Consider the following 23118-nt stretch of genomic DNA (forward strand, 5'->3'; position numbering starts at 1 on the left):
GTATGGCAGCTTGGGACCCTTTCAATAATCAAGATTCTTGGTTTATTTTACTTTCTTGCTTATTTTTCTGCACAAACCCTGATGGAGTCGAACAGTGTAAATCTGAGAAATTATCTTGGGTTTAGGCCAGCTGAGATATTTTCAGTCTCTGTTCATCCTTGGATAAAAACCAGTGCAAGCAAGCTAAAAAAGCCAAATATGTCCAAATTCTCAGTAAGCTTTAGGGGAACATCCATAAAATAAGTACTGGCAGGTGGCGTTATGAAGTGCTCAAAACAAGTGCTTGAGAACATTGTTGTTGAAAAACAGCCAACACAAGTATCTCCCCCTCAGCAGAGGCTGAGACAGTTCCTCCTAAGCACCCTGTCTCGGATGGCCACTGCATTTTGCTCAATTGTCTAGCAATTAGCGGCATTTCCTGGGGTATACTTCCATCTGGAGTTTGGCTCTTGAGGAGGATGTTTTGGAAAAGTTCTGGTTTTTTTCTAAAAGAGACATGGGCAAAGCATTGCCAAACTCTTTGGGTTTGGTGGAGTGAGGAGGCCTGGATCCAAGCCTGTGCTGCTGGAAGTTGGAGGTCCCTGGCCAAAGCACAGGTGGGTTTAGCAGGGTTGAAATTTGGGGAGTGCAGTGGCAGTAGGGTGTGTATACCATGAGGAAAGCTGAGTGGTATACACCACCACAAAGTGTGGATCTACTTAGGTGCTGTGTGTCCCTCCATGTGCCCAGGACTTACCCCTGGCCATCCAAATGGCAGGAATTGCCCTTCAGCCCAGTTGTCACTTTTAATATAGAAGAGACCAGCAATCATGATGAAGATCCAGACTGCCAGGTTAATGACATTGAGCACGTTGTTCAGCCCCACTGAGTTCTTCACCCCTATGGCCACAATGATGGTGACAATGACAGCAATGACCAGAGCAAGAAGGTCAGGGTATGACTCCTCCCCTTTCCCTGGGTGAGAGAAAAGAGGTGTGTAACTCTCCATCCATAGCTGCAAACAGCACCTTCAGAAACTCTGTAGGGGCTTTTAAAAATACTTTTCAGGCTCTGAGGCTCTGCAGAACTCCTTGGCCTCATTGCAAAGGCAGTCTCCAGATGCTCTTGCCTCTGCTAGCTAAAGTTATTTTATTAAGGTAATAAATCTTGGTGCCTCAAGACACGGTTAGGAGTTTTGGGAGGGCAGAGAAGAAACAATCAGATCCCAGTTTGCATAACATGTATCTGCTAAGTACTAACTAAAAATCAATCAAACATGAAGTTTTCATGACACAGGTACAGGACAGCTAGCTATTTTACTTACTGGTGGGAATCATGGACTGGAACTGCTGTTCATAAAGGACCATCACAGCCCTGAGTTTCTACATGGCAGTACTGTAGACCTTGTGCGCCTTAACAGGACTGAGCAGAGTGCTTGCATGGGGTAAAGTGCTCCTGTGCTGCCATTAGCCTCCTGCATTAAACTAATTTTTCTGGGTGCTTATTCTACTAAATGCCAACTCATACTGAAGGAGCTCAAAGTATTGTGTACTCCATCCCCCTGAATCCCGTCTGTGAACCAGACTGCAAAGGCAAAGTACCAGAGGCAGACAGATGGTAAATAATGAATGAAGCCTAATATCCATGTCTGACTTTTGACGAGCTTCCAATTAGTTTTTGGGTAATTGGGAGCCTATGCACGGCATGACGCACCTAGACCATTCAATGTCCCGACACTGTTGATCATCCAGTGGCTGATGGTGTGGTTGGCCAGCGAGTCGAACATGCTGCTGAGGGCGCTGGCGCCCGCGGCCGTGCCGATCAGATACTCCAGGATAAGGTTCCAGCCAATGAAGAATGCCACAAACTCCCCCACTGTCACGTAGCTATAGGTGTAGGCAGAGCCCGTGGTCTTGGGGACCCGCACGCCAAACTCAGCGTAGCAAACACCTGGTTAGAAAAATATGGAACAAAGTAAGGAAAATGTGCTTGGAAAAGGAAGAAGTGAAACTGCCTTGGTCCCACCTGCCTGGAGGTGCCAGGAAGTGCCCAGGGCTGTAGTCAGCATCAGGAGCACAGAGGCATTGCAGGGGGCCATGGTGACCCTCCCTTCCCAATCATTTGGCCTAAAATCCAGCCCATTTTCCCATTAAAATCAAGCTGTGATGGATTTATTTTTTTTTAAGGCTACACAGTTCAAGCTACCCAAACCTTTACACCCTGTTGCAGAAGAGCCTTCTCACAGGTGTGTGCCTCTGATGTGGGACCTTTGGCACAGCCAACTGCAGCCCCCCAGACACAAAACCAAAGCTGAGAGCAGAACTGGGCACCATGGGTGGTGTGGTCCTTGCAGCCCTGTTTCCCTGCAGTAGCTTTGATGATGATAGGTACCTCTTTTTCCCCATCCAACAGTGACACCATAATATGATTTTTGATGGTTTTACTGGGATTTTATAATGTTTATAATGTGGTATCAATGTACTGGTAAGCTCCCAATGCTTTTGGCTGCAGAAATCATCATAGCCCTGGGGTTTGCCAGGGAAAGGTGGTTACAATGACATCTGCCAGGGGACAGTGTTTATGTTTCTCTGAAGTACTGTGGGGCACAACTAGGTCAGGGTTGGTTATAGTCATTGCAGAGGATCCTGGACCAGTGTTGCCCTGCATCATCCTAGAGCAAGATGCTACAGGAAGGCCCATACAAGGCTATACCTCTCCCTGTCCCAGCTGTGCAATCTCCAAATGCCTGTCTTGAGTTACTGCTATGAAGATCCAGGCATGAGAACTGTCCTGCTCATCCCTGCTCTAATTTGTACCCGTGCAAGAGGAGTTTGAAGCCATCTTTCGTAGAGAACATAAGATATTTTAACACTTAAGACTGTTACATGTCAAGTCTCATTCTGAAGAACAATTGCAAAACTAACTTTGTAGAAGAAGAGAAGAGAAGCAAAAAGAATTATTTAATAAGAACTGTTTGGGAGGCGATTTCAGTGGACTTTAATATTTTCCAAACTCCTTGTGTACTTACTATGTCAGGATACTTTTCAATAAAAACCTGACCCTGACACATTGATGTCTTAAAACAACCATTAGATTTTATATAAAAGGGATGGATGGACTTAGTCATAAATTCCCCAAATATTAGTCAGAACAAGTGCTGGAAGGGCACACTGTGTCCTGTGTGTTTAACACTGATTAAGCCCTTGCCCCAAACTCCCCAGTTCAGCTTGTAAGGGATAATGGGTTAGGGCCATTACTATCATTGTGTGAACATGTAGTAATTATTGAGTTCTTTATCAATTACTATTCTCTATTTAGAAGATAATAATTGCTTCAAATTTGCAATCAGTTCAATATACAGAAAGGAAAGAATAATTTATAAAGATGTTAAGAGGTTGCTGCTCTCACTGTTAGCGCAGTTTTTACACAGTACAAACACAGAATTATTGAATCCTTAAGCTGAATTCGGTGGTGTTTCTTTTCTTGGTATTGGAGGATTTTTATATTCCATTCACTGTTTAACTTGCATGCACAATGCTGGCAGTGCTTTGCAATGGGGTCTTCAAAACTTGGTTTCTGTAAAGCAGGCCCAACTACAGGAGCAGCAAGGCATCCCCACCATCCAGTCTTACAGATGGTCTTTATTTAAAGCTGATGAAAAATGCATGTACTCGGCAAAGGTAAGGCATTCACAGATAACCACAGGCCTGAATGATTTATGAAACAGGTGCTTTGATGGGGACAAGTATCTAGTTTCTCTCTTTGATGGCCTTAAAAATCATATAATCTTTCTTGAAGGCAGCTCTACTTTTAGCCAATTACAAGATAAGGGTTAAAGATGATTGTTATTGACACAGAATGATCATGGCAAAACAAAGACATTAATATGTACAAAATGTTTGAGTTTTCAATTACTTTACTAGGGTCCCAAAATAGAACAGTAATCTTTCACTGTGCATTGGGTACAGCAACACATTGTGGATATCTGCATAGGTATCAGCATATATTAAGAAAATAAATTACTTTCTATCATAGCATGCAGTAGCCAGTGTGGGGGTCAAGTGATGCAAGCAAGATCTGTCATCCACCCCTGACTACCAGTGGCTGTATCGGGTGGCATTGATCAAATCACTTTACTTTGTGGTGCTGCAGGTCCTCCATCAGAAACAGGGTTCACAGCACGTCCCTCTCTGCTTAAAAAGGAAGAAAATATAATAATTCGTTACATTGCAGATTCTATCTCACTAATCTCTACTGCATCACTACTGTATTATTAGTATTATTATTACACTACAACTGCATAATAAAACTGTTAGTTACTCCTCGGCAGCCCCTGCTATTCAGCGCTTCATCCTCTGGTACCAGGAGAGATGCAGCTCTGCCAGCGCCTGGCTCCAGGTCTGCAAGGGGACGCTGAGGCCTCTCCACCACGATAAATTTGGAGACAGATTTCCTTTCCCTCCCCAGTCAAGAATGTTTGCAAGTTCTTGCAGAAATCAAACCAACACAGTGGTTATTTAGAAGAGCAGTCTTTTTACAGGAGGCCATTTCTTTTCTTTGACTATCAGCTACACTGTGTAACTGGTGTGATGGTCATAATGCTGATGTAATTACACAATTATTGACATTATTCAGCAAGACATAAACACAGCTGAGTGGTTTGGTCCATGACGTTGTCCCTTCCAAGATCCCATCTACAAAACCCCATTTTTCAGATTTAATTGACCTCTCCATTCTCTGGTTTATCTTGTTTGAGGGTAGGAGGTGAGGAAGGCAGGAGCTTTGCATACAGTGCCGGTATACAGGTTAGACGTTTCTGTGTTAGCGGTGGCTTGAAGTCACACTTCGCATCCTGACTTGCTCAGTGGGGACTTTTGCTGGTGAGTGGTGCCTCAGTGGGGCAGACGGAGGGGCCATGAAGTCCCCACTGGCTTCAAACCCTGAATTCCAGCACTGCAACAGCCACTGGGCAGCACAAGCAATGGCACAAGGAACTGATGCAAACACTGCAGCTCCATTCAGCCTCTTGGTTGCTGCCTTGCTTTCAATGTGCCAGGCTGGTGGTGGTCGTGGTGTGGATGCTGACCCTCTCACTGCCACCTGGCACAATGCCAGAGGGACCATGAGGCATCCCACAGGGCACTGGCATGATGGGAGTGATATTTCATGTAGAACAAGCCTTCAGTGAGGGGCCTTTCAGCAGCGCTGGAGGTAACACCAATTAATGCATGCTACCACACAAGAAATCTAGAGGGACGATCCTTCATTAACCAAAAGCAGCCAATTTATTGAGGCAGGTATACAGCAAAACACTATTTTCAGCAAGCCTGTCCATTGTGTTTCACGATCACTGTGTGCAGATATATAAAAGGCAGCTCTGTAAAGAAAGCTTCCTTAGAAAAAGGACTCCCAGCTCTCCAGCAGCACCCAAGCAGCTCATGATCAGCATCAGCTGGAGCACCTCATCCTGGCCCTCATCCTGCAGCACCTGAGACACATGCTCAGCTCTCCCCTGCTCTGTTGTGCACCCAGGCTGTTGCTGACCCTGCTCCCACATGAGTGCCAGCTAAGAGCATGGCAGTGTGCTTCAAAACTGTGCAGCTTGGTGTTTAAAATCCCCTTCAAGGATTGCTGGGGTTGCAGAGCAGTTCTTGTGGGACAGTCCCTTCTTCCCTTGCACAGTCTGACACAAAACTTGTGAGTTGTGTGGCAGAGAAAACAATTCCACGTCTGTAACCATCACAGGGGAGGACCTGGCCCTTGCCTGAGCTCACAGTAAGTAGTTTTCAGAGTGTGCTCCACAAGATTGTATTACTTTAGGAAAGGAGATCACCAAAGGGACAAGCAATGGCTGGTGGAAAAGGCTGTGGAGACGGTAGTGCGGTTGGGTAGGGTGCGAACTGCTGATTTTTGCCAACAAGGGGCTTTGGTTAGACACGGGGTGTGAGAGCGGGGAATGCTGGTGGCCACAGCCTATGGAGGGAACCAGCGGTGTTCTCTGTGCTGGAGGCTTTGTGAGGGGAAGTTGGGCAAGCGCTTCTATTTGACAGCTGAATAAAAGGCCTTCCAGTGAGAGAACAAAAGAGATTGATTTAACTTATCAGTTTAATCAATTATAGTATGTCTGTAAGTACCCTGGTGGAGCACATGCTGTTTAAACCTAGGGGAAGGCATAACTGCAATTTGTCTGGTAGATGGAGTCAGAAAACTCCCTATCTGGCCTAAACAGTGCATAGGGATTTCTTACTGGCAGGACCTGCGTGGTGTGGCAGGGCTTCACTGTGGCTGTCCCTGGGGAGCCAAATGGCTTTCTGGAAGGGGCATTTTTTAGCCAAAACCCTTCTGGGCTCACTTTACAGACAATGGGATCTGACTTGGTGATCTGTGATGCACCAAGGGAGAGAGGGTGATCTAGTGGTCCCATCTGGCCTTACAACTGTAAGAACCTTCTTAAAATCTGTCTGTGCACACCTGCCCTAGCTCAGTGCCTGGCACACAAGGAGTGACCCTGACATGAGAGCTGAAATCACGTTCCCAGTAAGCCCAATAGCACATCCAGCTCCCAGACTCTTGCTTGGTTTCACTTGCCAAAAATGCGTTGCTGTTATAACCAACAGCAGCGTCAAGGATGAAGTGAGGAAGCAGCCAAGGAGACTATCAAAACACTGCATCCTTTGCAAAACACTTTCCCAGGGCTACAAAAGCAAGGGGAGATGAAAGCTGAGCGGGATGTGGCGCAGCCTCCTGTGGGCAAAGGCAGGAGGAGTTCCCTGCTGTGGGTCAGGGTTCACGTCTGGGGTGAAAAAGCCCCTTTTGGAGTACAGTGTGGTTTTGTTTGATGAGACCCACCCAAGCTCCGTTTGCTCTTGGTTTGTATCACGGCCAGCAAAACTCTCCTAGAAGAGAGAAAGCAGGCAGTGGTAAAAGATAAAGACACTGATGCTGTCTACTGCTGTCTACTACTAAAAAATGGGCATTTTGGCTCATTTGTTGTGTTGAGATTTCAAGTAAGGGATCTCACTGCACGTTCTCAGCTCTTGTTCTAGGCTAAACCAGTGGTAAATGTGTCCGAGCTGCCTCGTCACTGTGGTCCAACTGGTGAGTGGGGAGGCAGGACAGTCTGTGTGGTGGTCTCTAGCTGGCATCACTGGGTTCTCCCTGGCATAGCTTTGGAGAGAGGGTGACACTCATCCCCGTGTTGTGCCAGGGTTGTGTGCCTCTGGGGTATAGGGGCTTCACACTTCACATGCACTTTGGTAGGATCTCCATGGAGCAGCACTACAACCTCCAGGGAAAGAGCATGATGTGCTTCCACCTCTCCCTACAAAAATCCAAAGACTTGAAAAGCAGAGTTGGGTCACTTTGTGTTTGCTGTTCCTGTCTTCTATCAAGGCCCTTTGCCATTTACTCAGGTTTCCTTATCCAACCTGCAGATAAAAGCTGGATACCAGACTGACACAGCATGCAAAGTCCTCTGAGCAGGGAGAGCAGGGACATAACATCATCATGTTAGCACTGATCTGGAAAGGACAAATGCCAGCAGTACTGGATTCATGTGGAAGCTGCAGCTCGAGCCATATGCTCAGCTGGGTTCCTATGGAGGAGACGGAATTCACTGGCTTTTCACTAAAACACATAATCCGTCTCTTTCTGCAGTTGTTTGTTGCATTTTTTGTTTTGAAATTCAAAGAGTAATCCTGAGTGAATAGGAGCCAATAGAACCAACTCCAAAACCAACAGAGAAATTTTTTAACTGTTAGCAATGTCGACAGCAAAAGAAGCTGCTCCCAGTGATACCCAAACCATGACAGCCTTCCTGTTGAACCAGGGTTTCCTGTAAGCCATGTTGCACTCTCACTCCACTGCTGTGGCTCCGCCACACTTTCTGCCTTGGGCACACACTGCAAAATTTTCAACTGTTTCAAAATATATTGACCACAGGCTCCATCCCTGAGGAAACCATCAGCAGTTCACCAGGGTAGTTATACTTAGGCTGTTGGCTCCCAGGGCATTAGGTTTGATCTGATCTTTGGACAATGAGAGACAGTACACCTGAGGTGGGTAAGCCCAGTGTGAAAGGGTTTTTTACTCTGTGGAGAAGTCGCAATCTCCTTGTAGCTTGTGCTGCTGAGCTCAGGTGCTGTCAGGCATCCACCCGTGAACGGAGCCAGGGGATGCACGAAATGGTATGTTACTCAGAACGACTCACCTGATAAGATGGAGGCGACGGCAGCAATGATGAAGGAAACGATGACCCCGGGCCCCGCCATCTCCTTGGCCACGAGGCCAGACACCACGTACATGCCTGTGCCCACACAGCTCCCGACGCCAAGGGAGATGAGGTCGAGGGTGGTGAGCACCTTGGCCAGCCTGGCGCCCTGAGTGGCAGTGGTCCCCGTGCCCTCCAGCATTGACTCCACAGGCTTGGTGCGCAGGACGCGGGTGCGCAGGGCATGGCCCGCTGCCCCCCATGGCACCCGCCGCGGGTCCAGGCGTGAGAAGAAGCCACTCATGGCTGGTGCTGAGCTCGTGGAGGTGGGTCACGGATGGTTCTGGCAGCGCCCACTCAGGGCTGAGGCTGCATCTCCCTCCTGCGTTGGCGGCCTGGCTGCAAGAGAGGAACACAGTTGTTAACTGAAATAGTAAAGGAAGAGGGATGTGCTCCACCTGGAGGAACCAAAAGGGCCTCCTGAGCTGGTTTCTGGCTGGGCTTCAGTGCTGGGAAATCCCTGGCGGCCGAGGAGAGCTTTGCTTTCAGCAATGCTGCTGCTCTGGAGAAATCACCTTTCTTCATCCCAATTGTTTTGTACAACGGAGATGCCCTGTCCCCCTTTATGTTTGTCTGCGTGGTTTTAGTCCTAGTTATTAATACAGCCCCATAAGCAGCAGGGACCTGATGCCCTCCAAGTGCCCATTACATGGCTTAATTTCCACCAGAAGCAATAATGACTATGCTGGTCACCACTACGACATGTTGGGTCCTGGTGGGGACCAAGCCTGACTCCAAGCTTGGCAGCGCTGCACCATATTCCGGCAGCAGGGGTGCTCCTGCTGGCGCCACGTGTCAGCCCACCATCACCACACCCCATGCTGCGGGACATCACTGTGCTCCATCCATGGCGCAGGAAGAGTCTGGGACTGTAGCTTTGCTCCTGTAACCAGTGCGTTGAGCCTGCTGCCTGCCTGGGCCAGGCTGTGGCTGGCTATGGGGATTGATCACCACAAATTGGCCATTACAGGGACACCTGATTAATTTTTTTTGGTGCTATAGGAGTTGTTCCTACAGCTCTCTGGCAATACTGGGTTCTCCTTTTTGTGTGCTACTGTCATCCTGGTGAACCCTAAAGGGGAAAGTTTTAAAGGGAGCTGCTTGTTCAGGTCCGAATGAATCATGCGATTAAAAAGAGCCCTTGGTGTGGTTTCTTCATTCAGTTTACCACTTCATTTTTCTAGTTATTTGAATATTGGTTCAGGAATTTTTTTTTAATTTAGAGATACAATTTTCTGGTGTATCTGCACCACGCTTTGGGGTCTGGCTTCTGTGTTGCTAAGACAAGCTGGGAGAGAAGCTCAGCAGAAGCAGTGCTGGCTCTACTAGCCACTGGAGAGCAAGTGGCCAAGAGCATGGCCATCTGCAGCTGTTTTTAAATACTTCTAAATGATTCTGCCTGAACTCATCTGCTCTAGGTTTGTCTTAAAAACTATGCCATCCTCCTGTTTTTATCTTTCTCTGTGCTTTTTCATCTTAAGTCATGTTTTCAGCAACTGCCGTCCCCCAACTCTTTCTGCCGTTCTTTAGCAAACTCTGTAGTTCTTAGGCGACCTCCTAATACCAACAGCAATGACTTCCCAGTGACACATGACGACTTCTTGACTTTGAGCAAAATAACAAGAACTGTAGATCTCTGCATGCTAATGTAACAGAACAGGAAAAAGTTTATTAAATATTAATTTTAACCTGGCAGCTTCTTGTTAATACAGATTTTTTTTGTTATTGCCTTGAAGACAAAACAATTATTTTTCCATCTTTATATTCAAAACAAATTTCTTTGTGTCTACCAGGCAGCCTTGTTTGCTGGAGTTTATTAAATAAACACAGCTCTCATTTTATGTTTTGGTTGATCACAGTTCAAATTGTGCTGATTTTTTACCTTGGGCAACCATAGGCTGAAAGGCTGGATGTCCTGGCTAAGAATAATAATAAAAATTGTTACTGCTCTTGAGGAAATGTTCATCTTTGGATTGAGAATAAAAAATGGGTTTGGCTTTGGATTGCTCAAGGAATCAGCTGGTTTGTAGCTGGATCTCAGGTTAGGTTTTACTTTCTGGTTTAGATGAAGGTTTGTGTTGGAAGGGGCAGCTGAGCCACAGCAAGCTGGGATCAAGCAGAGCAGTCCTCAGGGCAGTGTGTCCATGTGCTGGTAGGTCTCCTTTGCCAGGGCTGTGTTTCAGCTACAGGGAAAATAACTCCTCTAAACAAAGTGATCACCACCCAAAATTCATCCTTCTTTTATCCAAAGCACAGTATCTCTGAAACACAGGCTGGAAAAGAAGTCTTGCTGCACTTCACCCAACCACTTCCCATTCTTTATTTAATTATTCTCCTTGGATTTTTCGGATGCTTCTAGTTAAATTTGAAAGACTCAGATTGCTATGCTTAGGTTTGTGCCAAATTCACTTAGACTAGCCAAGAAGCAAGGCAGAAGTTTTTGAACTGTTTTTTGAACTGTTACAACTTAGATGTTCTCATCCCTGTGTAGAAGATATTTTCTTGTACTATAAGAAAATATCTTTCACAAGTGAACCCGTCCTTGGTTTACTCATGCCAAAAACCTGTTGTAAGGTGAAAATCATGGATACTGAAAAGTCAGCTCTTAACTCTTGTAAGGAAAAGCATACTGAGAATCAGTGGCTGGATGTTGAGGCTGAACAAATAAAAGTTGGGTGAGTAACTATGGAAAGAAATGGACACTGGGAAGAGATGATTTGTTTCTCTTGATGTCTTTATACCATATTTGGGTGCTTTTGTGAAAGCTGGAGTTGTCACAGAGGGGCTGCTGGGCCACCAGAGGAGATAGGAATGGAGTTGCTGAGGCTGCGGGCTGGTCCTTGGTCCCGTCACAAGCTTTGTGCTCTGGTATGGCAATACCTGCCCTGTGTTTTAAGGGGGTTGGGGCAGATGTGGTTTGAGATCAGCAATTTTTCATCAATGTGTCTGTGGGTAGCTGATGAAGGGTTTGGGAAGGGTGGCATATGCTTGGGTCTTGTTGGAGGGATCCACATCCATACTGGAAAAATTAGTGCATCCCCCAAACTGAAAAGAGCTGAGCATGATTGAATTAGACAACTCAGTTCACTGTCAAGGAAGATTAGGGTGAAATAATTACTTTCTTACCAGCATTGTGAAGAACCTAAAGGGAAAACCTGGCAGCCTTGTCCAGGAATAATTTTAAACTGCTAAAATAATTTTTAAAAATTAAATACTTTAAATGGTTTAAATTTAAAGCAGGAACTGGCTGGTGGATCTCTGATGTGCCCAGATTTAGGCTGCTGAGCTGTTCCAGCTGCCTGGGGTTGGGCTGAGATCGGGGGTGCTCCTGCACGGCAGCCCAACGTGGCGCTGTAATTCACACAGCCCCTCCTAAGTCACCAAGGGGAAAAAAAAAAAGCCTCCAAAACATTAGAAATAAAATAACTCTATAATTGCTGCTGTATTAAGCTAAAGCGATCATTTGAAACTATTCCAGATGTTTAAGTGAGATCAACATATTGCTGCTCTGTAGCTTGGAAAACATCCTTTCGCTCCATTTGAAACCATAAAAAAGTATCTCATGGATGGCAACCTTTACATGAGGCAGAGACGACTCATTTCTGCTCTGTTCCACTAACCTTGCCTAGCTAGAAGAGCCTAGCTAGAAGAACATAGCAAGAAGGAAGGAGTTTTTAATTGTGGCTATTTATTTGCTCTCGGTGTGATAAACCTGGGAAGATGAAGGGAGCTGTGGCTTGGAGGGGGCAAGCCCAGCTCTGGGAGCTGCAGCCAGGTTTTGAAGCTGTGCAGCTCTCCATCACCAGGCAGCCTGGGTTGGTTTTCCCCGGCTGCCGCCTCGCCGGCTGGCGCTTCCTGCTGCCACCACGTGCTTGTTAGCAACCGCTGTTTGTACCGAAACACTCGTCTTCATTAGGGTAAATTAACTAAAACAGCAATCAAGTCAGAAGGAGAGGCCTAGGTATTTAGAGGCATGAATATTCCTTAGTGTCTGGGTTGGTGACAAATTATTCCTATGTAAAGCTCCTTTCTGCTGGCTGCTCCATGCTGGTGAGAGGCAACACAGTGCCCCCCAGCATTGCCCAATCCTCATCACCCTCCACAGCTCCAGCTTCCCCAAATAAGCTTCCCCATGCCTCGTCTGTGCTTTGGGATGGCTAATTTGATTTTTCTGTGAATGACTCCCCCCTGTCCAGGAGTCCATAGTGGTAATCGTAAGCAAAGACCTCTACTATAAATGCTGGGAATGCAACAAGAAACAGAACATCGTCAGTAATGAATGAAAAAAGAGAGCTCCTGTTAGTATATTGATGGAAAGTCAGGAAAGGGCACTCATTGAGAGGAAAAAGTTGTATTTCCTCTGGTTTTCATGGCTCATGGAAGTAATTGTTATAGAGAAGAACTTGCTGATGCCCCAGCAGCAGCTGGGTTGGCATGGTCCTGGCCCCAGTGTGCAGGACAGCAGAACCCAGTTTGCTGCAGGGGGTTTTATGGAGAAAGCTCTTTCCTCCTTGCCCAGGGCAGATGTGCCCCAGAAATGTGGAATTAGAACAGGTTCCTGTCAAACCCCAAGGCAGTGCCTGCTGTGGATCTCAGAAATAGTCACGCAGATGTTTGCAGTGCAGGAGCAACAGCCCTTAGACCTCCCCTCCCCTCTCTGTGTAGGAGCTGCAGCATCACCCTGGGAAAAGGGTGCCCCAAAGGCCGAAGGGGATGTGAGAGGTGGCAAGATGATGCAAGAAGCAGCTCCTGGTAGCAAACCTGCTGCAATCCCAGATGAAGGACAAGTGAAAGAGGAAGAAACACGCTAGCCTGACTACCCCGCTCCCGCTCCCCTTTCTTCTCTAATTACTAGCTCGGTAATGGTGAGGCAGGCTTGTATGAAGAGGCACAAGATACTGAATTTCATTACAGCTCCTACAGCAGGGAGAGGAATGACGTCAGTGGTGCTATGCGGTGGGAGTCAGGCAGCTGACCAGAGGGTTGCCTTCTGCCGGGCTGGTTGTCACGTTAAGGTTTTCATTATGAATGGGATTTGATTTGGAGTTTTATGTGCTTGGTTTTACAGTGTTGATCCCCAGCTGGGCTGCCACTGTAAAAGCTGGCTCTATCTCCATCATCAACTCTCCTTAAGGGGATTTAAATGCCAGGCACAGAGCTGAGAGCAAGGGCTGGTCCCTGCCAGTCCCAGCATTGCTCACGTGGGTCCATCTTCAGCAATCTGGCCTTGAGCCTTTGCTGTTAATTTTGGGCTCTTCTTATTTTTAATCTTTCCATTTTTACCTTTGCTTGAGCAAGTGGAGCTGTAGTTAATTTAAACTAAAATTCTTGCTAAATTAAACTAGTGATATATTTCAGGTTTAAGACCAACTTTCTATGTTGCATCAACTAAAAAGATGGATTTAGGAATTTTTTTGTGTGTGTGTCTTCATAGCGAAATGGAAGTGGACGGGTTGAACAGCACTTTTCTATGTTACTTCTGCCTGTGTCACATTAAATGCTTTACCAATATTAGCCCTGCTGTAGGATGGCTTTTTGACAAATAAGCAAATTAAAAAAGGAAATAAATAATTTGACCAAAGATGTGAGGCAAGGGTGCCACGCATTCAAAGCCAGTTCCCAGGAGTCCTTAAACTTTGTGTTCTAGACTTTACTGCAAAAGTCAAAAGAGCATAGACATGTAATCCAGTAAAACAAGTAGCATATACATAGACAGTACCCTTTTTGCCCTTCTCCAGCCTTCAGAGACTGCCCTGCCTGAATAATTGGGGAAAAGGCAGAGGGAAGGATGGGAGAGATGTCAAAGCTCCTTAGTGGTGGTCTTGGCAGTCCTGGGGAACAGTTGGACTTGATGATCTTAAAGGTCTTTTCCAACCTAGTTGATTCTAGGATTCAATGATTCCGTTTATCCTGCAGCTGGTGGGTCCCATTTCCTAAGCTAAATAGCTAGTTCAGTGTTTGAGTACTGATCTTTGGGCAGCGTGTCTGTGAAGGTGAGCAATTAGGAGGGTTAGGTGGCTGAGTGCTCCTCTTCTGCCTGGATGAGGTATAGGTGGAAGCTGAAGTGACACATTCAGAGGTAAAATTGGAGCTAGCTGTAGTGAAGGTCAGCAGATGCCTTGACATTGTGTTGTTCTAAACTTCGACAGGGTTAATTACATGTCAACCTCACCAGCAGTTGGTCCAGGCTGTCAGGGACCCTTGGGATCTTCTGGAGCATCAGGCTAGTGAGAAACAACTATGGGGCTGGAGGTATCTGTGTTTTCCTCCTTTCCAGAGGCTGGATGCATTAGTAGCACCTATAGCTCTTATTTATAGCCTGCAGGGCAAGGAAACCAAAATGCAACATTTGCCCTTTCCGACATGCTTATGGGCATTCCTGCAGGCACAACACCTCCCCTTAGACAGTAAGTTCAGCCCCTCAAGACATCAGTTTTTTCTGCTGTCCTTCTCCCTTGTGCCTGCAGAAGTCAGTCCTATCCCTGGCACTTGTTTTCTGCCCTTTTTGTATGGGTACCAATGATTCCTCATGGTGCAAAGTGGTGTAGGGCTGAGTGCAGGGAACTTGGATACGTCTGTGAGTGCCAAGCTGTAGGTAATGCAATATGCATGAAGTGCTCTGTGTTTGCAAAAAAGCTATTTAATCACCACAAGGGAAAGAAAAAAAAAAGAATTACAGAGAAAGAGGTATAATCAATTTGCACATTTTCCAAAAGGTCTAGTTTGTCATTGTTGTCTTGAGATGGCAAAGTAAAAGCCTTAAAAAACATAACGATACTGCTAATGCAGGGAAATGACAAATCAATAGATGGGTGAGCTGAGCAGGAGATGGGGAACCAGGAGCTTCTTGGAACTGCTCTGACAGATTCCCTCTATGAGAGTGATGAAACCGCATGAAATTACTAAATTTGTCCCTCCATCATTAAAATGGAGAATGTAGCTACCTTACAGAAGTGCATGAGTGGTTAATTCAGCTGGGTTTTCTAAGGAAATGGAAGAAAAGCCATGCTAAAAATTATTAATGATCCCCTAGATGTGCTTTGTTGGAAACAATGTCGGTCTTGTACCTGCCAATGGTCATGTTCAGAAGGACCCTTGTGGCTTTATGCATCTTCAAACGCACATTTGTGGCAGCTGCATGATTTTGCATTTGAAGTGCAGATATTGATACCAATGCTCACAGCTATTGGACACAGCCTCCCCCATCCTTTCGCATGGCAATGTCAAACGTGAAACTCCTAAAGGAAATTTGGGCTCACAGGTCTGGGTGCTCAGACTGTTTCAAGGACTGATGTGCTGACCTCTGAAATTCAGTCATTTAAAACATGATGAGCTGAGTGCCCAGGAGCCAAGATTAGTCTCATATGCTGGCACATACTTCTGCAACTTTCCCTCTGGGTTTGATAATAGCAGGTCAAGCTTCTGAGCTGTCACAAGAGGAAAAAGTGTCTCCCTGATATTATCGTATCTCCTCCAAATCGTAGCGAGTTTCCTGTTTGCAGTGCTAGGTATACATTGTTCTGGCAGCATGACTGCCATTGACATCAGTTGGGTGGTTGCAGCCTTGTGTTTGCAACACTGGGCTTGTTCCTATTTTGGGGTAGTGGATTATACTTTCATCAATCTTTAATGAGATACTTTCTGCAGTGAATCTCACAATCAGAGTGGGCAAGGGCTGCCTTTGTATCACTGGAATGTTTAGACCTGGATTACCAGTCTCTTCTAGAATATTACTAATTACAGAACTTTGCTTTAACAGCATGCACGAGGAAATGTCTGTGATTACTGGGTTGTGCTTTTTTTTTTTTTTTTTCTTTTTTTTTTTGCCTCTGTGGATCCATACTTTTACACCACTGAATGAAAGTTGTCATGCTTTGCTCCAGGCCAGCCATAAGAGCATTTTTCAATCAACATAATTCACAGAATGGGCTATTTATCTAAACAAAATAGATTTTTACTGTTGTGAGAGTCTGGCTGATGTGTCATTATGACAATTTATTTCATTTCTGGGTAGCGTTTTGAATTTCAGTGGCAAAAACACAAATTAAGTCTTTCAGTAAAGTACCAATTTAACACTGGCTTTGTCATCCTAACCAGAAAAAAAAAATTACCTGTATATCAAATACAGGATCTGAAAACTCACTATTTTTAAGCTTCTACTTTTGTTTTGTAGATAGCTGCTTTTATAGAGATTCCTTTATTCCCCACTAAGAAACTGTTTGCTTTTTTTTCCTCTCATTGCTGACTCTCACTTACCAGCAGTCTTTCCACCTTTCTGTAATAATTTAGTAGGTGTCTGAACTGGTCTTTTACACTGTAAACACATCAGGCTTACTAACACAGTTCAGCACTTGCCAGGCTTTAAATGCATTTCTCTTTTGCGTATGCACATGGTGTCATTAATTAGTTATCATGTTCCACCAGTGGACATACAAATGCAGTTGATTATGCCTCACTGACACATGTCCATGATTTTGGCTATAACCTAATTAATGCAGGAGAGGTTCTCAAAGAACTACTTTCCTCAGAAGAAGCTGGAATGACACATTCTTCAATCCCGAGCCTACTAAAGGAAGAAGCAATAGTAGTATATGCAAATCAATGGGGGGTTTTTGCATACGAAAAAGGGAGCCTAGAGCTGTGGGCTGGTTGTAGCCTGTGTCACTAAATTCCTCAGCAGAGATGTGAGGTAGATTCAATGCACTTCCAAGGAAGTGAATAGCAGCTCCTGCTGCTTTTATTACATTTGGCTGCTTATTCTTATTATTCACTGGGACAAAACATCTTTGACTTACATGAGTAATCCTCCCGCATTTCAACACAACCCATTATATGAGTAATGTGAGCACAAGTTGATCAAAGAAGATGATTTAGAATAGAGTTTCTGTGTTTAGTCATTTATCATCATTTGTTGTAGCAATGTGTGTGTCGGTCTCTTCTCCCAAGTAACAAGTGATAGAACAAGAAGAAATGGCCTCAAGTTGCACCAGGGGAGGTTTAGACTGGATATTAGGAAAAATTTCTTCACCACAAGGGTTGTCAAGCATTGGAACAAGCTTCCCAGAGAAGTTGTGGAGTCATCCCAGGAGGCTTTTAGAAGAGGTGTAGATGTGGCACTTAGTGACATGGTTTATTGGTGGACTTGGCACTGCTGGATGAATGGTTGGACTCAATGATCTTAAAGGTCTTTTCCAACCTAAACGATTCTATGATCATTAGTTAGGCAAACTCCTTGTGAGTCCTATGTGGTGAGTAGTGTAATACCTGGCATTGTAGCATGAGGGCTTTTTGACATTTCCCAGAGAGTTATGAATGCGCATGCAAGACCGAATCAGCATCTAGGATGGTACTAGTAAAGAAGAATTAAATGAAGAATTGTATGTTCTTAAAAATGCTAATAACATAAAAATTAGGGTATTATAACTTTCCTGAGTGATGCACACACACTGCCTGGAGATGTTATTGTGTAGCACAGGAATCAGCATGAGCCAACATGATTACCTTTAGCTTAAAATTTGCTTGCTATTGAAGCCCTGGTAGCTACATGCATCTTAGCTTCCCTTACTGGCAAGACCCCAAACCCCAACTTCTTTCCCTGAGGCAACGCATTTTTGTCTCGCAGCTACAGTACATACAGTGTCCTCATGGTGTGCTGCCCTGCCTGGCAAGTGTAACTTGGCTGGTGTGCCCACAGCAGAGAGTAGAGTCACTGAGATATTATTGCTGTAGTTCTTGTTTGAGCTGGAGCTCTCAAACAAAGGAACTCAACATACTGCTTCTTTATGTCTTAATTTACTGTGTGCAGAGCTGGTGACCCTAGTTATTAATTGCACATTTCCGGTCCCTGTTGCTTCCACAGCCGGTTAATGAATGGAACACACCTGCCGTTGCCCAGGTGCCTTATAGAAAGCACTGGCATACCCAGATGCTTCCCAAGTGCCTTGCTGCAGGGCTGGAGCAGCATGAGACCTGCCACCACTGCTTTCTGCCTGTTCCCAGCTGAAGATGAAGGACAGGCAGGAGGAGCGTACATTTCCTTCACTACTAGACTAGGGTGTCCAAATCTTACCTGGAAGCCGCCCTGTCATGGCTGAGCCACATGGAGCAGTTGCTCATTTAGCATGACTCAACAGGTCCATCATTAAAACCTGGTTTAATAATGCTCAAGAACATGTTTAAAGCTAAGATTTAATTGTGTTGCTGTGAGTGAACATGCCCAGAGGTGCAAGTGGTGTCTTGGCACAAGGGGTGTCTCTCTCCTCAGGTTTAAAAAACTTTGTTGAGTTAGACCTGGCCTGCTCTCAGGGAGCTGAGGACCTGCAGGAGGAGTGGACCGAACCACCAGCTTAGGTCATGGTCACTGACAAGCAAGAGTCAGTAGCTGCTGAGAGGGGCTGCCCTCACACATTTGTTTGTATAGACATTTACCTAAAGTTTTGACACAGACACTTGTAGCCATAGACACTTGTAGTCTGGCAGCAGTAACTCATTTACCTATAGGCAGCAAACCACTTGCTCCTGTAACTCTGTCCTCTTAGAAACAGGATGTGGTGCTTGAAAAACCTGTTCCACAAAAGCTCTTCTTCTGTTCACCCGCAAGGTATATTGAATTTATGGCATCATGTCTTTCAGTAAATTATTGATATAGTCACCACGCAGAGGACGAGAAACAACAGTCATATGCTGCGTGGCTCTACCTTGCTGGTTTTGTTTCAGAAGTGCCTGGGCTTCACTCTGAGGCTTTTATTGCAGGGAAAAAATAATTTTCTCCTGGTCCCAGCCTGGTGACAGGAAGGGATAGGCTGTGGTGGCAGTGTCAATGCTAGCTGGAGCACCCAGGCCTGTGCCGATGACCACATAGTCTAGAGGCAGGGCTGTTGTTCAACGAGCCAAGGAAAGGTATACAGGAGAACAATTGCTCAGCGCTAGAAGGCAGTTTCCAGTTGACAACCACAGCTTAGCTACATCTCACCCTTGTAAATGAAAAATGGTTTAGGAATCCCTGTGGCTCTTGGATCAAAGTTAGAAGCTGCTGCCATTTACACTGGGGGTGGTTTAATGAGTTCAGCAAAGTCAACCTGGACTGAGGTGAGACTCTGGCCAGGTTTTCATATCTATGGGAACTAGCTTAAAAATGCATAATGTATTTCTTGACTCTACACCCTTTTGGAACCCTAGATACACTGTCTCTCACAAAAATGACAAGTTCAGTCACATCCGTGGCTTTACATTTTATAGGGAGCACCAAGCTGGGAGTGATTTTTTTTTTTAATTTTTAAATTATTTCTTTTTTTAATCAATGTGAAAGACACAGATGCTACCTACCTGCTAATGTTTTCGTGTGTGACAATGGATCCCACTACCACACACATGACAAAGTATTTGATTCTTTTTTTACATGCTTACATTCTTATTTTTAAAATGTCTTAATAATTCAAACAGCAACATGTTGCTTAAACATACACATTATGATGATCTTAACAGCTCAGATACTCTGAAAGCAAAGTTTTGATTATTTGGAGGCTAAGAAGTCCAAGAGACTAAGTAAATTCTGTTACAGACTATTCTGTTATCCTCTTTTTTTTTTCCCATGAAAAGCCTAAGGTCATATTTATGTTTGTGTAAGTTCTTGCCATTTTTGCTTTTTGTTTGAATGTTGCAGGGCTTCACAGGAAAGCCATTAATTTAGCCATTGAGTGGTTATCCTGTTCTCACTGAAGTTTCTAGAAAAACTCCTGCTGCCTTCAAGGAAAGATAGATGAAATCTTATTATATGTGCGTGATTTCAGAACTGAGAAAACAGGCCTGCTAGTGCTCAAGAAGGAACTAGCGTCAAGTTAGCCTGTAAATATATCCTTTATAACATTTTGGGCTGGAATCCTTTCTGATACAATCCCATCTGAGACTCTGAAGTTCCAGAAAGAATTAATTTTCATATGATCCTAAAAAATTAGAGAAGGGTAAGACATGTCTTGACATGGGAGTCATGACTGACTCCCTAAGGAGAATGATTTCTGTTTTAAATTGCTTCACTTTACTGAAATATGCACAAAGAATGAGATTCTTTTTAGGGGGAGTTAATTGATGAAACAAGTTGGAAAATTGTGTGATTAAAATATAATTCGGTCAGACATTTGTTCTGCTGTTGGTTTGTGGTCAAAAATCTCACCTGCTGGGAATGTTGTACTTGTCTAGAGGGAAGGCTGGAGCACCTGGGAGCAAACTTGTACATTTCTGTACCTAACTTGAGGAATTAAGGATCAAAGGTACCATTAAGTCCACTGAGTTCATTTGGTCTGAATTGCAGGCCATTAGCTTTCAGGCAATTACTCCTGCAGGGAGCCCAATAACTTGCTTTGGCTAAGTCTCATCTTGTGGGAGGACATCGAGTCTTGACATAAACAGATGGAGAATCCAGCAGGTTTTCTGATAACTTCTTCATCAGGTCATCAGCTCTCCACTGTTCAAAAATGTGATCCCTCACTTAAATCAGAATGCTTTGGCATTTAGCATCTCGGCACTAGTTCATGTTGTGCCTTTCTTTGGCAGACAGAAGAATAACTCAGTGCCTAGTAATTTCTGTAGAGGCTCTTAGATTCAAGAAGCAAGTCTCCTCCCACCCTTCTTTTCAATGAAGTGAGTTGCTCAAGTGCTGTATTTCCACCACTGTAAGGGCCTTTCTCTGGTCCTTGACAGGCTTTTTTTTTTTTTTACTTCAAATTTTACTGTATGTTTTGTTGATGTGCACTGTATTTTAGCAGTCTTGGTTTGCTAGGGCTCAGGTAAAATTTCCTTCCTGCATCTCCTCTTACTGAGCAGCAACTGAACAAGGCTTTTTTTTTTTTTTCCCCCTGGTTTTATTCAACACCTTGTCCTATTGCAGATATTACCTCCAGATGTACTGTATATTGACTTTACTTTGAGAGGACCTAAGGTTTTTTGTCAGCATCATTTATTACTCATCAGTCTCTGTTTTGTCAGGAGAGTTCAGCACCTTTGACAGATGAAAATGGGAAATAGCACTTTGGCCTTGGATTTCACAGGACCCCCTTACTTCTCTGTTCTCGTTCAACAAGGATGCCCCACGGAATAGCATGTTTTAAGAAGAGACAATTAGTCATTTTAACCTAGGTAAGTTTTTACTCTGATATTGTTTATGGCTTGTTTGAGATTTTTATGTTTGTTTACAATATGTTGCTCAACTACTGTAAGTCGTATGCCTTAGCAATGTGTACTGATAAAATGAACACATGTAAATATCTTTAGCAATCAGACTTCCAGTCTTATGACAGTTTTTGGGCAATTAAACAAGTGCCTTGGCATGCTAAAATGTACTTGCCTACTACTTAGGGACACTGGGAGGATTTATTAGCTGTTATGCTAGATTAAATCAGCCATGGCCCTTTTGAGCAGAAAGTCTTCTCTGGGGTTGACCAGAGTAATACTACTTTCTACTTCTCCCCAGAGCCTGTGTTGATTTAGGTAGCCCTACATTAGAGCGTTCTCGGTACAGGCTGTGACAGGAAGGCACGAAGTCAATCTGTATAAACTAGCATTTAATAGGCCACAAGAACCTGAGCTAGAAATCAATTCTGAGAAAAGAGACCAGAATTTTCAATACCGTGGTGCTGAAGCACACCTACCAGGGGCTGGGGCGGGCAGACAGTTGGTATTAGGCAGTTTGAAAATACCCATGTGGAATCAATAAACAGGACCGACTCAGGGGTGACGTAAAGAGGAAGCTTAACTCCATTACCAGCCTCTAAGTCAGGGGGAGTTTTGCAGGCGCCGGCGGGAAGACGGAGCCGTAAATCGGGCCCGTGTGCGTGGGCCAGCCGCGTCCGTGGGGGGAGGCCTTGGCGGGGGCCTGGACCGCCCCGTCGGTGCTTCAGCACCGAGGACAGCGCCCGCCCGGCGCCACGCGAGCCCCAGCACCCTCCCGCGCGGGTCCAGCTGCCCTCCCGTCCTCCACCGCCCCTCCTTTGATCTCCCTCCTGCTCGGGTTCCTCTTCTGCCTTCTGCCCCCTTGCCCGCCGCTTCCCCTCCTGCTCCTCGCGTGTTTCGCCCACTAACCTGTAGCGAGAGCTTCGCCTCGGTCAGACCACCCGCTATTGCTCCTCGCTCTGTTTTTCCTTCTTTCCTATCAATCCCTGACGCCCCCACCCCCGGCGAGTGCCCCGACACTTTGTAAACACGGGGCCTCAGCCCGGTCGGGGATGCACAAACGGGCTGGGGTCCCCCGGCCTCGCTCCCCCGTGGCCCGGAGGAGCCGGGGTGCTCCCCTTGCCGTGCCGGCCCCGAGCGGGGCACCAGCCAACCCCGTGTGCGTGGGGGGGGGCCCGCGGCCGCCCTCCCCCCATAACGCGGGGCGGCGGGCCAGCCCTCTCCCGGTCTCACAGCCTGCCCCCGAACCCCCAGAGGCTCCGAGCCGCTCCCCCCGGGCGGGGGATGGCAGCGCCTTCCCCCCCTCCCTCCACCCCGCTTCCCTTCCCCGGTGCCGCGGGGCACTCACCACCGGCGCGGAGGGCAGCGGATGGGCGATGCTGCGGAGCAGCACCCCGGCGGGGCGGCTGCGCTGCTGCAGCCGGCGGGGGCTAGGGGGGTTTGCGCTGGGCTCCGCCGACCCCGGCTCCCGGCCGCGCAAGCAGGGCGGAGGGAGGGAGGGATGGATGGAGAAGGAGGGAGGGAAGGAGGAGGGAGAGAGGAGGGCGCTGCAGCTGCTCAATTATTCAGCGCTCCCCCTTCCCTGCGCTCTCCCCGCCTGCCGCATGTGACCGCCCGGCAATACCCACGGGTCGATCCGAGCCGGGCCGGGCGCGTGAGACCGCCCTGCGCGGGGCTGCACCCCCACGTCCACGTCCCCACCCGCG

At 46.1% G+C, this 23118-nt stretch overlaps 1 protein-coding gene across 1 annotated transcript in view; it reads right to left on the reverse strand.

The window, feature by feature from the left end:
• Positions 1 to 22895, reverse strand: part of SLC7A14 (solute carrier family 7 member 14) — a 33758-nt gene extending 10863 nt beyond the window's left edge. Inside the window, exons 1-4 of the mRNA XM_030495696.1 lie at positions 22761 to 22895; positions 8189 to 8587; positions 1693 to 1929; positions 737 to 954 (exon numbers count right to left, since the gene is read on the reverse strand). Of these exons, the coding sequence (XP_030351556.1) occupies positions 737 to 954; positions 1693 to 1929; positions 8189 to 8492 (759 nt within the window). The 5' untranslated portion in view covers positions 8493 to 8587; positions 22761 to 22895. The remainder of the gene's footprint in view (positions 1 to 736; positions 955 to 1692; positions 1930 to 8188; positions 8588 to 22760) is intronic.
• Positions 22896 to 23118: the final 223 nt, after the last annotated feature.

The sequence above is a fragment of the Strigops habroptila genome, chromosome 8 (genome assembly GCF_004027225.2).
Source record: "Strigops habroptila isolate Jane chromosome 8, bStrHab1.2.pri, whole genome shotgun sequence".
Classification (NCBI taxonomy): domain Eukaryota; kingdom Metazoa; phylum Chordata; class Aves; order Psittaciformes; family Psittacidae; genus Strigops; species Strigops habroptila.